The sequence below is a fragment of the Vulpes vulpes genome, chromosome 12 (genome assembly GCF_048418805.1).
Source record: "Vulpes vulpes isolate BD-2025 chromosome 12, VulVul3, whole genome shotgun sequence".
NCBI lineage: Eukaryota > Metazoa > Chordata > Mammalia > Carnivora > Canidae > Vulpes > Vulpes vulpes.
In genome coordinates, this window is record NC_132791.1 from 159,393,300 (window position 1) to 159,409,885 (window position 16,586).

A 16,586-nucleotide genomic window follows, 5' to 3' on the forward strand; every position below is an offset into this window, starting at 1 on the left:
TTTGTGTGGACAGGCTGCCTTGCCTCCCTCCATCCATTTTGCAGTTCAGCATGTGTGTCTGGGCAAGCTCCAGGGACGGCCTTTCTGGGAGATGTTTGGGACAGAGACTTCCGAGCCCCAGAGCCTGAACAAGGCCGGCCCTCGTGCTCTCAGCCCCAGTGCTGGCTGAGTGCTGTAACCTGACTCAGCGGGAGCTGCCTTTCCCCCACTGGTGTTGTATTCCTCCAGACAAACGCTTCCTTGAGAGCGGGCTCTCAGCGGCAAGCAGGCCACCACACCTGGCCTCTGAGCATCTGCCCGGCCTGTCCCCAGGGCCCTTCCCTGTCACCTGGATATCCACGTCCATGCATGGATGTGAACAGAAGTAATATTTGTGTATCCAAGAGTGTCATCCAAGCGCCCAGGGCCCAACCAGGTGCACCTCAGAGCCAGCTCCCATGGAGTCTGCCCCTTGTTGTCAGGGATCGGAGGGACCCAGGTGCCCACTGGTGGAGATGCCAAGAGTGGCCAGACACCGGGAGCGGCACCTCCACCATTACTGTTGGTGAAGCTTCTGTCCTGAGCAGGTGGTCCTCGTTCTCCCCAGCCTCCTCCCCTGACCCCCTGCCCAGGCTGCAAAGCTCCCCCACCCTCTCCTTGGCACTCTGAGATGTTTATGGTGTCCCTCTAACATGTCTGTGCCCCTCCATCTCCCTGCCTCCTTGGCTTCTACATCCCTCGGGGTCAGGCCATTTGGGGCCACATTTAGCCCGATGTCAATGAGGCTTAGCCCAAGGCCACTGGGGCTCAGCTCTGCCCATGCACACATGCTCACACACACACTCTATGTCCCCTGTGGACACATAGGCACATACATCCACACTCACACACATTCCCAGGTCCACAAAGACACATTCACTCCTGCACACATCACTCCTGCACACATAGGCATGCTGGCCCACACACATTCACACGAACACACCCTAGAACAATCACACACATACAGTCACATGATGCGCGCATATTCACACACAAATACATGCACACATGAACAACTGCACACACATTCACACAGGTGCACATACCCAACTGCATATTCACACACATGTGCATACATTCAAATATGCACATATTCACACTTAACATGCAGAACACATGGTCAGCCGTGCACAAATGTGTATACATAACATGCACATACACATGCATACAGCACACATGTGTGCATTGAAGCAGACATTCAGATTAACACACGACACATGCACCTGCCCTAGCACCCACACACACTTTCATGCACATGCATGCAAACATGAACATATGCAAAGACATAAACTTTCACATATGTAGCCACATACAGAAGCACATGTACGCACTCACAGCCATGCACATGAATATATACGGACAGCAACACAAACCAGGGTCGATGTCCAAATATACCTACACATTCCCACAAAGATGTACAGACATGGACACAGGTATGTTCAAATACACACTCGACACACTGTCGCAGCTGCACACCTGGGCCACACAGTGCACACACACACAGCTGCACATCCACATTCACCTGATACACACATTCACACCTGCATAGTTACACGCCTGCACACAGGCACACACGCATTCCCACATTTGCTACAAGCACACACATGCGCATCTCTCCATTCATTTGTGCAAGAGCTTTTATTGCAAGTGTTCTCTCCCCACCTCGGGCAGGGAGGGGAACACCCGCTCTGGGGAGAAGCTACTGGTAGGCTGTTGCCTGGGGTGGGGCTGGGGATGGGCCCCCGAGGTTGTCTCCCCGGAGAAATTTACGGCTTTGAGCTGACTGTTTGGTTTGGCACGGTGGTCAGGATGCTGTCTCGTAAACTTAATAATAGCTGCCCCCCTTTTAATTTGTTTGACCTTGACGACAGTAATTTATGATATGCATTAGAGCTCTGCCGCGTGTTTTCTCCTAATTCATAAACAAAGTGCTCGCCAGCTTCCTTCTCTGCTCCCCGTTTGCAGGGCCTTCGAGAGCCCGGGGTGGCCTCCTGCCACACGGGGTGGGGCCCAGTGCTTCTCCGTGTTTCTGACGATGCAGACACAGGGTCCCCATGGTCCCAGGCTCCTGGGGCAGCCACACCTCGGTCCAAGAAGCAGCCAGGAAGGAAGCAGGAGCAGGAACAGCCAATGTGGGAGGCAGGGCCCGGGGTCCCCCTGCACCCTATCCTGGGCCAGTGCCTGGGCCCTGTGTCTCATGCTCCCCACCCACCTCCCCTGCTCTCTTCCTAGCAGAGGAGCCCACGTTCCGCTGTGACGCCTGTGACGAGCTCTTCCAGTCCAAGCTGGACCTGCGGCGCCACAGGAAGTATGCATGCAGCTCCGTGGGGGCCACGCTCTATGAGGGCCTGGGCGAGGAGCTCAAGCCGGAGGGGCTCAGCAGCGGGGGCAGTGAGCAGGCCCATGAGTGCAAGGACTGCGAACGGATGTTCCCCAACAAATACAGGTGCCACCTCCCCTGCCCCCACCCCTGCCCTATTCCCCTCCCCCAGCCTCCAACCCCAGGAGCCCGAGCCAGCACAGAGGGAGACCCGAGAAAGGCAGGGGTCTGTCCTTGTCTCTCAGTCCTGTCCACACGGATGAGCTGAGAGCTCCAGGGACAGCTAAAGACAAGGGTGACCTCCAGGGTGGCACACCTTGGAGGCAGGTACCCCAGCCCACCCATCAGGCATTAGGGACAGAGCAGGCCCATGAGCGGCTGGCTAAGGCCATAGGTATTTCTGGCTCTGGCTGTGAAGGCCCGGTCCCTGGTTGGAGCCCCCCACCCTAGAAGATCCGCAGGTGGCCCGGGAGAGACATACCCAGCCCTGCTGTTCTGGAGTCAGGGCTCAGCTGTGAGCCGGGCTGGGAGGAGAGTGAGAAATGCAGGCCAGACCCCAAGGAGACTTCTGTAGCAAAGTCCAAGACCAGGATCAGGGGATGGCAGCACCCTGCTGCCCTCGGATCCGGGGTTAATCTGACCTCTGGACACACACTGGGCAGCAGCTGGAAGGGGTCACCGAGGGATCCCTTACCCACCCCCACACCCAGGCACTGGCCTCTGCTCCCCACGGATGGAACCCACCTGTCCCAGGCACAGTGTGCTGGGCCAGCTGTGAGACAGCTGGATATGGTCAGCCTAAAGCAGGCACAAACTGGCCCTTCCCTGGGAAGTGGGAGCTCTGAGGACCCATGGGAACCCCAAGGAAAGATGAACCTCCTGGGCTTTGTGCAAAGAGCACCAGGGCTGCGGTCCCATTGCTCCAGGGAAGCATGACAACTTTTCCAAGGCCCCCTCCACCAGCCTTTGAGACTTTCTCTAGGAAGGTCTGGCAAGGTCAGAGTAAAACCCCACCAAGTCACGCACTGGCTGTGGTGTTGCTGGGACCCGGTCGCCAATCCCACCACGGCCCCCCCAGGGATGGGAAACTCTCTGCCCTGAACAGATGCCTGAGAAAATAAGCGTTTGGGCAAATCTCAACCGAGGCCCTCAGCGGTAAGCGCTGCTCAAGAGGGTCCGTGTTTTCTTTACATAAACACATAAATCACAATTAACAACAGGGAAAAAGATACAATCTGCCAGTGCTCAAGAACCAAGCGTTTCTGATGTAAATGGATGGCTGGGCCCCGTAATTAACGGGCCGTGATGTATTGCTGCTTTGCTCATGGAGATTAACGGTCACACCTGGGACAGGAGGAGAACCAGGACGTCCCCCGAGAGGAGGGGGTCAGTTGCTGCTCCTTCATCCGAGCACAGCCGCCCCTTCCCAGCAGCTGGGATCTTCCCACCTTATCAGGCCGCATTAGGAGACCCACGCGTTCAACCCCAGCCCGCCTCCTCGTTGCACGCGGTGGGTAGGCCAGGGCGGCCTTGGCTTTCCTGCTCCTCACCCCCACTCTGGGGATCGTGGCAATGTTGGGAGCTTCTGCACCCCTTTTCTGAGGGCCAAGGTTAGCCTCAAGGTTAAGATCATCTTGAAGTATAGCCGGGCATCGTGGGCTGGGGTCCTGCCCTGCCTCTGCTGCCTGGAGGAGTGGTCTCGGATGCTTGGTCTCTGAGCTGTGTGCAGGCATTGCTTCCTCCTCACGTGATAAGGGAGGGCTGCCCCTGCCCCTCCGTCCAGTCGTCCTGTCTGGGGGGGGGGGGTGGACAGACAGGCTGCCGGGACTCACTCTTGGCTCCCAGCATGGTTGGGGGGCTCAGGGGGCACAGTAGGCAGGGGGCAGGCAGGCCCCCCCATGACTCCTGTCCCCTGTCCGTGCATAGCCTGGAGCAGCACATGGTTGTGCACACGGAGGAGCGAGAGTACAAGTGTGATCAGTGCCCCAAGGCCTTCAACTGGAAGTCCAACCTCATCCGACACCAGATGTCCCACGACAGTGGCAAGCGCTTCGAATGTGAAAACTGTGTGAAGGTAGGTAACACACATGTGCACCTGCTGCTCCCACCCGCACTCCCCACGGAAATGCAGATGAAGTATGCAGAGCAGACAAGACACCTGAAGCCCTTTGGGTCCCTCAGGGAAGGAGGGAATGCGCCAGGTCACACCAGGTCACACAGCTAGGGAGCAGGCCAGGGGGACAAGACCCCATCCTCTCCGGGGTGGGCTCCTGCCCTCACCAGGGTGTCTGAGCTACTCTGCTTACAAAATCATGTTCTGAGCTCCCACTTCGAACATCCCCGCCACAGCTGCCCCAGGAATTATTGTCAAAGGCACAGAGTCTAGGGGGAGGCTCGGCAGCTCACCTCAGGTCATCAAGGGAGGGGGGGTCACCCATCCCTACAGCAGAGACCCCTCCCAGCCAGGTTCAGTGCAGGGACCAGAGCAGCAATGAGAGCCCCACCCAGCAGAGGCCAGAACGGGGCCAACAGGGGAGTGAGCAATGGTGTCTGTCCCCCCAGGTGTTCACGGACCCCAGCAACCTGCAGCGGCACATCCGTTCCCAGCACGTCGGCGCCCGGGCTCATGCCTGCCCCGACTGTGGGAAGACATTTGCCACATCCTCCGGCCTCAAGCAGCACAAGCACATCCACAGCACCGTCAAACCTTTCATATGTAAGTGGTCCCCCAGCCTGGCCTCCGTGGGGGGTTGCTCGGAGGTCAGGCCAAGGCATGAAACCCCTGGGCTCTCCCATTCGCAGGACCCCTGCTTGCTCAGAAACCTCTGCTGGGTGAAGCCCAGGCCCCGGACACTCTCCTGGTACCGCCTCTTCACCACTTTGCTCTGCCGCACCTGCTCATCTTGTGATCCATCTCTCTTGCTGTGGCCTCATTTTTCCCTCCTGCTGTTCTTGGCTCCTCCCCTTGCTTACCCTACAGTGGCCAGAGGTGGGTGGTAGGCAGTGTGGTAGGACCGGTTCAGCAGCCCACCCCACCCCCATTCCCCTTCTCTCCCCTGTACTCACACCCCAAACTGAGCTCCAGGAGGCATGAAGATCTCAGTGACACACATGGAGTTCTGCTCATCCCCGCAACAGCCTTAGGAAGGCCAGCCTGTGTTCCCTGTGCTGTCAGGGCAGCAGGGGCCAGCTGTAAATGCCACTGTCCCCACGGAGCTTACATGCAGTACAGGAGATACATGCTAAGCCATATGAACAGTAATGACACGTGAGACAGGTATATCAGCCTAGAGATGGTGGCACAGGGTTAGGAGGCTCTCCAATACCTCAGGCTGGCCCCAGTGGGTGCTCGTCCTGTGAATACAGTGGGGGGCCAGGATGGCTTGTCAAAGGGAGGCATTCTAGCACAGACCTGGAGGAAAGGCAGGTGTGAGCTGAGGGGGCACTAGCAGGGGATGGGGACTGGGAGCATAGAGGCCTTGAGGCCAGCATGTTTTTGGGGAGGTGAGGGGGAGTAATAGGAGAGAGGACAGAGGTCACAAAGGCCAGGTCTTCGGGACAATGTGAACCAGAATGGGAGCATGATCCTTATTCTCAGTGAGTTTGGAAGCCACAGAGGATTCCTCTCTACCTAGAGGTGTGCTGACTCATTCACATAAGATAGTGCTAAGCCATCATTTCATGTGATTTGCACCGTCATCATTCACACGAGGTTGTTCACTGTCATCATTCACACGAGGTTGTGCAGGCTCATCACCCACATGAGGCTAGTCACGTCATCACCCACACAAAATTGTTCACTGTCATCACTCACACGAGGTTGTACAGGCTCATCACCTGTAGGAGGTTGTTCACTGTCATCATCCACATGAAGTTGTGCAGGCTCATCACCCACACGAGGTCGTGCAGGGTCACCATCCACACAAGGTTGTACAGGCTCACCATCCACTTGAGTTTGTTCACTCATCACCCACATGAGGTTGTGAGGCTCATCAACCACACGGGGTCATGCAGGATCATTACCCACATGAGGTCATGCAGGGTCATCATCCACATGAGGTCGTACAGGTTCATCACCCACACAAAGTTGTTCACGTGCAGGCCCATCCTCCACATGAAGTCGTACAGGTTCATCACCCATACAAGGTCCTGCAGGCTCATCTTCCACCCGAGGTTGTGAAGGCTCATCCTCCACATGAGATCACGCAGGCTCATCACCCACAGAAGGCTGTTCACTATCATCATCCACATGAGGTCGCGGGCTCATCCTCCACACGAGGTTGTGCAGGTTCATCACCCGCACGAGTTTGTTCACTATCATCATCCACACAAGGTCGTGCAGGCTCATCACCCACATGAGGTTGTTCACTGTCATCACCCACATGAGGTTATAGGCTCATCCGCCACACAAGGTCATGCAGGGTCATCATACGAATTGTGCTGAGTCCTCACATCACTGGAGACTATGCGAGGTGGTTCACATGGATTGCAGGTAGCCATCATCCACACACAGAAGCTCATAACATATTCAAAAATTCTCACCAAGCAAGGGCCACACTGTCTCCGCCTGACAGAGATGGAAACTGAGCTTGTGGACACTAAGTGACCAGGTGCTCATGACCACCCTACAGAGCCGGAGTTGCAGCCCCAACCTGACCCCTGAGCCTTGGCCAGGGGGCTGGAACCCCTCACACCCCATGGCATCAGTGTGAGAGGAATAACCCTGGTTGCTTGGGGACTGGAGTTGGGTGGTATCCCCAATGATGTTCAGGTGCATGACACCTGCCCCAAAGGGACCATGCAGACTGGCAGGTCAAGCCTTTGTTGGGTGGCTGAGGCTGTGCCCTCCTCCTGCCCACTATCCCCAGCCCAAGCTTCCACTGCCCGGCTACAGGGAGATACCAGTCTTCTGGGGTCATTGCTCCTGTCACCTGCAGATTCTGGATAGAGACCATGAGCAGTGGTGCAGCAGAGCCTGTTCCCTTTGGGAAGGTGGGATGGGGGCTGGGAGCCATGACAGGGACCAGAGGAGCATGTCCTGCTTTCCGTAGATAAGAGTCTCAGGAAGTCCCACTGTGAGACATCAAATAGTAGCTTGGAGTTTTTAGGTAAGCTTAGGAGCAGGAAACCGTGCATAGGTTCTGAAGTCACTACCTTCCTGGGCACATAGACAAAGTTTTGTGACGTGTCCTTGGAGTGTATGTAATAATGTAAGTTCCGGGAACCACGGTGCCTTCCTAGGATCTGAGCCCAGTGTTTCCATTGCCGGCACTGGGGACTCCAGTGGGGACCAGCAGAGCGCAAGCAGCCTGGCCAGGCCCACCAGGTGGCAGCAGCCCCACCTCCGGTCTGTGCTGCACGCTTGCCTGGGTGCCTTGGCTTTTGGCTAAAGGGGTGAAGCTAGAGAGAAAACCCCACACATGAGCAGGTTGCTTGCAGAGACATGTCATTCAGATAGGGTGGCACAAATTTCAAGAATGGGACATGTGAAATGTGACTTTGCACATCCTCCAAGTCACGGCTGAGCATCCTTTGGCCCCTGGTAAAGGCCACGTTGGGCTCTGCAAACAAGCAGGGGGCACAGACAACATGGCACCTCTCAGGAAAGATGGGTGGCTGGGAGGGGCTCAGGCTCACAGCAACACAGTCACTAGTGAGCACAGACTGCATCCACCTGCTGGGCACCACCTGGGTGCACACACACAGCACACTCAGTCCTGCAGTCAAACCTGCCTAGGAGCCCCTAAGCCCTGCCCTCATGGACCACATGGCTGTGGCAGCATTCATTCCCTGGGGGTGCACAGGAGGGCAGTATCTGGGCACATGGCTGGTCAGTCTCCTTGTGGGCACTTTGCACAAAAGAACCTTCTCTAGAGTGAGTGTGTGTGTATACCCATTCACGTGCCCTACACAGAAAGGAAACACCTGTGAGCAGTGGCCGGGGGCCCCCCTGCACCCTGCCATGGCCTGAGGGCACCCTCTGCCAGGACACCCTCTCACGTCCAGTCCACTGTGGGCTGCCCAGGCCTTCCTCAGTCCCTCTGGGCAGCCACCTCCCTCTACCGGCTCTGGGGACCTCAGGCTCTCAGAGGTGTCTCTGTAGCCCTGGCATTTCTGCTGGACCCCACCATCATGTGAGCGGAGGGGTGAGAGCTGAGGGTCCCAGGCTCCCCACAACCAGGCATGGGGCTGGCCCAGGGCCCTTCGGGAAGCTGCCCCAGGTGGGGGTCCTGGTCAAGGCCAGTTTCCAAGCTCAGGTTGGCAGCAGCCAGTAACCAGGCACTGGCAAGCTGGGCCAGATGCAGCACAGTGTCACTTGTTTGTCCAGCAAGGCCTGAGCTGAGAAATGGCCTTGCTCCCCCAGGCCGGGTGGGTGACCCAAGTGTATTTATGGACCGGCTCCGTGGCCCGGCACCTCTGAATCAGCCACCGCCCCCACCCCTCCCGCAAAGAGGGCAGATGTGATCCAATGAGGCCATGCTCTTGCCCCTCAGCCTTGAAAGCATCCCACCACGCAGACGACGGGAAGGCAGGGCCCTTTATAGAAATAGATACCGTGCTGAAAGAACTCGGCGATGTGGGGCCGGGCGCCGGCTAGAATAGCAGGGCACCAGGCAGTCAGGATTTGTGGTGAACGAGAAACAGGCTGGATCCATTGTTTCCACCGGGCTGCATTTAGGAAGCAAATTGTCCTGCCGAGAGCAACGTATGTGTGTGTGTGTGTGTGTGTGTGTGTGTGTGTGTGTGCGCGTGTATGTGTGCGTGCGTGTGTGTTCCTCCCTTTCTGGTTAGAAAAACAAGAGAAGGAAGAAAGAAAGAAAAGCTGGTGATTTTCTGACAGCACTCAACTCATAGGCCTCGGGAAAGTGGCGAGATGGGGTCCCCGGGGCCCCCCAGTGGCTCTGGCTGGCTACCGCCCATCTTGTCCAGAGCCCAGGCCAGTGTCCATCAACCTGAGCCTGGCGCCACTTCCACATCCCAATATGGGGAGGCTTCACTTAACTCAAACATGAAGCCAGCCCCACTCCACGCAGCCCTGCCTGGGCGTCCCTCCTGTCCCCAGCTTTAAGCCAGGCCCAGACGGTGGCCACTGCATGCCAGTGGAAGCCCAGACTCCCAGAGACTCCCCCGAGTGGGCTGCTCCCCCCTGAGGCCTCTCTCCCCGGACAGAGTGCAGGAGAGGCAATCTGGTGGTTGGGGTTTCCCCCAACCCCTGCAGGACCAACCCCGCTGAGGGGGACCAGTGCACATATGGCTACACACCATGGCTTTATCCACCCTGGGAGTGATCTCAGAGGACCTCAGCTCCACGTGACAAACATTCCTGGCGGGGAATGGCACAAATAGCAGAGGTACCCCAGTTTCCACTGAGAAAGGTCGAGGAGCCTTGAGATCTATCCAGGTGGGAAGCCAGTGCTGGTCACTGGAGCTCAGCCCCAGGGTGGGATGCATGCACACACACATAGGTGTGTGCACATGCACACACTCATTCACACGTGCTGACACAGCACACACACAAAGTGCACATGTACACACATACCCATAGGTACAGGTACATGCACATACAAGCATGCAGGCAGACACATACGCACACACACTCATGCACATGGGCAGACACAGCACACACACGAAATGCATGTGCACGGACACTCATGACATGCAGATACACATACTCATAGGTACATGTACACACATTGCAAGCATGCACGCAGACACATACACACACCTACACATGCACACACACATTGTGCACGCTCAGACAGGTCCATACACTGTGACATGTGCCACACCCAGCAGCCCTCACGGCTCTGGATGGCAGTGGCCGCCACCACGCCCAGCCCCCCGCCCCCCGCCCCCCGCAGGGTTTCCTGGTAATTTCATATCGTGTTTGTGTTTGCTCTCTGCTGATGTTTTAGGTGAGGTCTGCCACAAGTCCTACACACAGTTCTCCAACCTGTGCCGACATAAGCGGATGCACGCCGACTGTCGCACGCAGATCAAGTGCAAGGACTGCGGGCAGATGTTCAGCACTACCTCCTCCCTCAACAAACACCGGCGTTTCTGTGAGGGCAAGAACCATTACACGCCGGGCGGCATCTTCGCCCCGGGCCTGCCCTTGACCGCCAGCCCCATGATGGACAAGGCCAAGCCCCCCCCAACCCTCAACCACGCCAGCCTGGGCTTCAACGAGTACTTCCCATCCAGGCCACACCCCGGCAGCCTGCCCTTCTCGGCGGCTCCACCTGCCTTCCCCGCCCTCACCCCGGGCTTCCCGGGCATCTTCCCTCCATCCCTGTACCCCCGGCCGCCTTTGCTACCTCCCACGCCGCTGCTCAAGAGCCCCCTGAACCACACCCAGGATGCCAAGCTCCCCAGCCCCCTGGGCAACCCGGCGCTGCCCCTCGTGTCCGCTGTCAGCAGCAGCGGCCAGGGCGCCACAGCTGCTGCGGGGCCCGACGACAAGTTTGAGCGCCGCCTGGACGACTCCTACACAGACAAGCTCAAGACGAGAGGCAGCGACATGTCGGACGGCAGCGACTTTGAGGACGTCAACACCACAACGGGTACCGACCTGGACACGACCACCGGCACGGGCTCGGACCTGGACAGCGATGTGGACAGCGACCGGGACAAGGCCAAGGACAAGGGCAAGGCGGCGGAGGCCAAGCCCGAGTGCGGGGGCGGCGCGGCGGCCCCGGGGGCCCCGACGGCGGCGGCCGAGCTGCCGGTCTTCTACTCCCAGCACGCCTTCTTCCCGCCGCCCGACGAGCAGCTGCTGGCCGCCTCGGGCGCCGCGGGCGACTCCATCAAGGCCATCGCCTCCATCGCCGAGAAGTACTTCGGCCCCGGCTTCGTGGGCATGCAGGAGAAGAAGCTGGCCTCGCTGCCCTACCACTCCGTGTTCCCCTTCCAGTTCCTGCCCAACTTCCCCCCTGCCCTCTGCCCCTTCGCGGACCGCTCCCTCGCCCACAACCTCCTGGTCAAGGCCGAGCCGCGGTCACCCCGGGACGCCCTCAAGGTGGGCGGCCCCAGCGCCGAGTCCCCTTTCGACCTCACCACCAAACCAAAAGAGGCGAAGCCCGTGCTGCCCGCGCCCAAGGCGCCCCCGGCCCCGGCATCCGGGGAGGAGCAGCCGCTGGACCTGAGCATTGGCAGCCGTGTCCGAGCCAGCCAGAATGGAGGGGGGCGGGAGCCCCGCAAGAACCACATCTACGGGGAGCGCAAGCTGGGGGCTGGGGAGGGGCTGCCCAAGGCATGCCCAGCGCAGCTGCCCCAGCAGCCCTCCCTACACTACGCCAAGCCGTCGCCCTTTTTCATGGACCCCATTTACAGGTATTAACACGCCCCGCCTTTCCCTGCTCTCCCAAAGGGGCCCTGGCCTGGCTGGGCAGCTGGGCCAAGAGCCACAGGGGACTCCCAGCCTCCCCTCAGACCTCACCTGGGCCGCCCTCGGCCTCCAGCCGTCTTCTCTGGACCAGCTCTGCCTTCGGCAAAACTCAGATCCGTGCTCTCTCCTCTGCTCCCAGAGCCTGCACTTCCCTGAGGCTGCCCTGGTGGTCCCCACTGACCCCCTGGAGCCACCACTGGGGTTTCTGGTGCCCCAGGGAAGCCACTGGAGCAACAGAGGGGAGGAGAGAGGAGGAGGAAGAGGGGGAGGAGGAGGAAGAGGACGATGAGGAGGAGGAAGCTCTAGAGGGTTTGCAAAAAATAAGCACCCACCTTTGTGATAGCCCTTCTGGTGAGAGGCAAATTTAATTCCCCTCGCCAAGCTCTGGGCAGTTGCAAAGTCTGGGCTTTGATCAGGTGGGTTTATTAGGTGGAGGGGTCCAATCCCCATCACACGTGTCCTGCGGGTGCCGGGCTGGCCAAGCCTGGAGGAGAGAGGGCTGTGCATGGGGTGGGCCTGGGGCAGGCATGCAGATCCAGGAACCTGCGCAGGGTGCCACTGTGGGGCTCAGGCCCATGCCCATGTGGACAGGCCCACATGCAGACATGCGTGTACACCCAGCACTCGGGGAGACGGGCACATGTGGCCTGTATTCTCTGCAGTGTGCAGGTAAAGAGGCAGGTGTGCAGGTGAACAGGCCACAGCAGCTGAGGGTACTTGTGGGGCAGAATGAAGCCAGAGCAAGTCAGCGGCCGGTTGGGGACGCCTGTGTCCAGCCAGTGCTATTTCCTTTCGGGGCCGACATCTGCATCACAGGAGATGGAAAACATGCCTCTCTAGGTGTTTTGTTCAGAATATGCCATCCATAGATGGTCTGAGAGAGTTGACCAGACGCTTGTTGAGAAGTGGTGACTTGCACCTGCTGAAGGTGCTCCTTAGCTTTCTGGGGCAAATGTGCCATCAGGGGGCCTGGGGAGAGACCCTCCAGGGCCCCATGAGACACACAACCCTGATGTAGAGGACAGGAGGGTGATGGGAACTTCCACTCAGGCCGCAGAGCTGGAATCAGCAGGCTCTGAGTTAACATCCTACTGCTCTGTCCCCAATCCCCCTGCCCCCTCCCCAGGCCCTCACTGCTCCCCTGCCCCCTCTCACCTTGGTTAGGGCCATGGGCCTTTGTCTGGAAGCTAGAAGAACAGATGGTGAGGTCTATCAGGGGTCCTCTGAGACCCAGCGTGGATCTGAGGTCCATCGGCTAAGGGAGGGGATCCCTGTGTCCCAACTTTGCACGTAGATGCCAGCAACGTATCCAGGTACAGGTTACCCCCCACATCGTCTCCCTGCCACCCCCAAGCCCATCAAGGTAAACAAGCATGTGTGGTGTTGGAAGGTCCCTCTTCACACAAATTGTGGATGACCACAACTGCCCACAGGCTGGGCCCTGGAGCTAGGGGTTGGGGCCCTCCTCTGCTCCTGGGTGACTCCAGGAAAACTCCACACCAGCCCCACAGGCCAGCCCCCAGATCCTGCTCACCCTTAACACACACAACCCGCAATCCTCCATCCCCCAGGCTCAGGGAACCCTAATATAGCCAGGCAGCCACCCCCTGGGCACTCAGCACACAGGGCCACCCAGTGGCTGCCTGGGGTCAGCTGGCCTTGGTTGCTCAGGAGCCAGCCTAACACAGACCCCACACACCCTCTCCCAGGTGGGTCCCCCTGCTATAGGCTCATGCCACCAACACTACAGCGTCTTGCTGAAAGGCTGCGTCCAACATGGCCCAGCTTTGAAGATGGCCCTGGGTAGGCCCTTCAGAGCAAGCTGCCCTCCACGCCAACTTCCCACACAATGGACACTGCCTCTCTGGGGGTGAGGGACCCTTCACACCCTCTCCTGCTGGGCCAGGCTGGTGGTCCTGCAGGGTTCCCTGTGGCCCCAGGCCTGGGGGGATGCTCCCTGGGTGGCTGTGCTGTCCTTCTGCAGCTCCTCCTCCTCTCCTGGTGCCATCACCCCTTCGTGCTCTGCTCGGTGTCCCAGCCGGTGCCTGGTGGGCAGCTGTGCAGCAGAGCCAGGCCCTCTCACGGACACAACGGGAGCGGCTGGTATAGGGTTTGCGCAGCAGGGCCATATGTGTGTGCGGAGAAGTGGCAGGTTTCCCTACATGCCACTCTGTGAACCCCCACCCCCAAGAGGATGCTGAGGCTGGCTTTACTAGGAGACAGTGTGAAGAGGGACCTCAGCGCCCTGCCCTGGCTGCTTCCTCCACTTGCTCTGTGATGAACAGAGTTGTCAGCAGCATTCGGAAAATATTCTAGAATTGTCCTCTCCAGCAGCCATTGCGAGTTTGTAGGTAGACCCCACGTGCAAAGTGGCAGCTATAGGGAGGCCCTGGGGACTCTGCGGGATGACAGTTGGGGTGGTTGGGGGTATCGGGGGATCCTTGCCAGGGCCAGGACCTGGGTGTGGAGATAGGGAGCACGTAGAGGAGGTGAAGCGAGTGTTCAGGCCAGGTATGGGCTCAGAGGCCGTGGAGGTGAACAGGTGTGCTCGGTCATGAACCCCCCCCACCACCACTGTCAGGGAGACACGTGGCCCCTGCATCCGTGCTAAGGCCCCCAGCCCTGTGACTGCTGGGGCGCAGGCGGGCACCCTCGTGCGCAGCCCTGGGCAGCTCGGTGAGGTACGTAACCCTCTGCGTTGTTGTCCAGCAGGGTAGAGAAGCGGAAGGTGACCGACCCCGTGGGAGTCCTGAAGGAGAAGTATCTGCGGCCGTCCCCACTGCTCTTCCACCCCCAGGTAAGACCCGTGGCACGCCAGGCCGGGGTGGGGGGAGGGCAGCGGGGTGTGGTCTCCAGATGGGCTGCCCAGACAGGCGGTCTCTGCAGGGGGCAGGCTCCCTGAGCTTCCGTTCAGACCCGGCCACACCTGAGGCGGGCCTCAGTTCCCCTGCCCGGCAGGTGCGCAGGGAATTCTCTCCCTGCAGCCTTGATGGGTCCCCATGAGGCTGAAGAGGATGAGATGGGCCAGGACATGTGAGGAAGGAGCGTGGTGCTCTGTGGGCAGCCCGTGGGTCCCTAAGAGGTGACCAAAGACCCCAGACTGCAGGGCCCCTCACTGACCCACAGTTCAGGCACTAGGAGGAGCAGTGGACAGATGCTCAGATGCAGATAGTCCAGGGATTGGGGATGAAAGGGACAGATCCAGGAGGCATGGGTATGAGCAGGACACATACATAAGACCAGGAGAGCAGAGATCTGAACACAGCAGGCACCCAGTGGGCACCCAGTGGGCATGGGGGATGGGGTGGGAGGGCAGAGGGAAGGGAACAGGACAGAATCAGATAGGCTGGCCGCAAGGACAAGGGTCCAGCAGGTGGTGGGCAGGAGGAACACCGCCCCCCAGGGAGTGCACTGGCAGTGGCAGGCCTGTCCGCCGAGACTAAGGATGGGGTTGGGAAAGAGAACCTCCCCCTCTGGACAGTGGCCACACACCCCCCACAGGCAATCCTGAGCTCATGGCCGGCCTCATCCCCCCAGAGCCCACCTGTCCTGACTCCTTGAGGCCCAGCATCCTTCCCAGAGCCACAGACCTCCCCCAGCACACTCGGGGGTCCTGGGAGCTGAGTTGGTGGGGGTGGCCTGAGCCAGGCTGAAGCATTGTTCTGCTTCTTGGTCCTTCCCACCTTGGACAAACAGCCCCATGGTGAAACCTGCCCCCTGCCTGGGTTCACAGCTAAACTTAGGGCCTCCCATTGTTTCACCAGGCCAGAGGGTTTGCTTAATAACTTCCCCTGATTTTCCTCGGGTCGGGCTGGAAAGAGCCGACAAGCCCGCCAGGCGCATCCTGTGTTTGTGGGAGCCCCGCCGGGAATATCTGGTCAGGCGGAGCAGGCCCAGCAGGCCAGACCTGCAGGCAGCCTCAGGGAGACCCGCCCAGGCCTGAGGATGGGAGGCCTGGCAGGGGGCCGGCTGCCCATTGTCTCTCCTGCCCACGAACCCCCCTACCCCCAGCCCTGCCACCCCCATTGCCTGCCCCCCAGCCAGAGTGCCAGGCAGGGGGATGGGACGAGGACCAGGAAGCCACCTCATTAGATGGTCTGAGGTCAGGCCATCACTCAGGCATGGTAACTGATGGCCTCTACAAAGTATGGGCTCACTACTGATGAAGGCATCAGCCGTGGTGTTGAGGTGCCCAGCAGGACGCTGCCAGGGCCTTTGGCTGGGGAGACCTGACACACGTGTGTGCAGCCCCTGGGGGGCAGGGTGCACCATAAACCCTCACCACCTCTGGAGCTCCAGGGGAGTCTCTGTGTGCAGAGTTCCAGAGCCTTTCAAGGCCGCGGCTAACACTGAGACAGGAAGCCAGGTGGGCAGCGGTCCTTGCACCCGGGTTCCATGTCCCGGTGCTGATGGTAGCTCCCACCTGCTGGGCAGCAGGGACAGGGTGGGCAGCCCACAGCTGGCAGCATCGTGCACCTGAGGAGGGCACAGGCATCCCAGGGGGAAGGAGAGCAGAACAGGCCCTGAGGCCTGTGCAACCCCCCTACCCCCATCCTGTCCCAAACCTACGCCCTTGGGGATGGGCACCATTGGGGGCTCCAATCACAGCTCTGCCGACCAAGGGGAAGTGGCTAGTGCCACACCCCCGAATCCTCCCCAAGCCAAGCCAGCCCTTGACACCTCCAGGGCCTGGAGAGCTGGCTCCTCAGGTCCATGTCACCATGTCCCGCATTGGGTCACATGGGCATCCTCCTCCTGAGGTTCAGTTCAGTGTCTAGCCCTAGGCTGCTGGATTCCCCAGGAACTTTGCCGGCAATAGTGGCCTGCTGCCACTAGGGGACACTGCCCAGGCCCGAGGCC

At 59.5% G+C, this 16,586-nt stretch overlaps 1 protein-coding gene across 6 annotated transcripts in view; it reads left to right on the forward strand.

Moving 5' to 3' along the window:
• Positions 1-16,586, forward strand: part of PRDM16 (PR/SET domain 16) — a 311,670-nt gene that overhangs the window by 278,812 nt on the left and 16,272 nt on the right. For 2 of the 6 annotated variants that reach the window (XM_072731078.1, XM_072731073.1), the window contains exons 6-10: positions 2,251-2,464; positions 4,265-4,412; positions 4,901-5,054; positions 10,255-11,671; positions 14,436-14,523. In XM_072731078.1, the coding sequence (XP_072587179.1) occupies positions 2,251-2,464; positions 4,265-4,412; positions 4,901-5,054; positions 10,255-11,671; positions 14,436-14,523 (2,021 nt within the window). The remainder of the gene's footprint in view (positions 1-2,250; positions 2,465-4,264; positions 4,413-4,900; positions 5,055-10,254; positions 11,672-14,435; positions 14,524-16,586) is intronic. The other 4 variants (XM_072731079.1, XM_072731075.1, XM_072731074.1 and 1 more) reach the window with 3 other exon arrangements.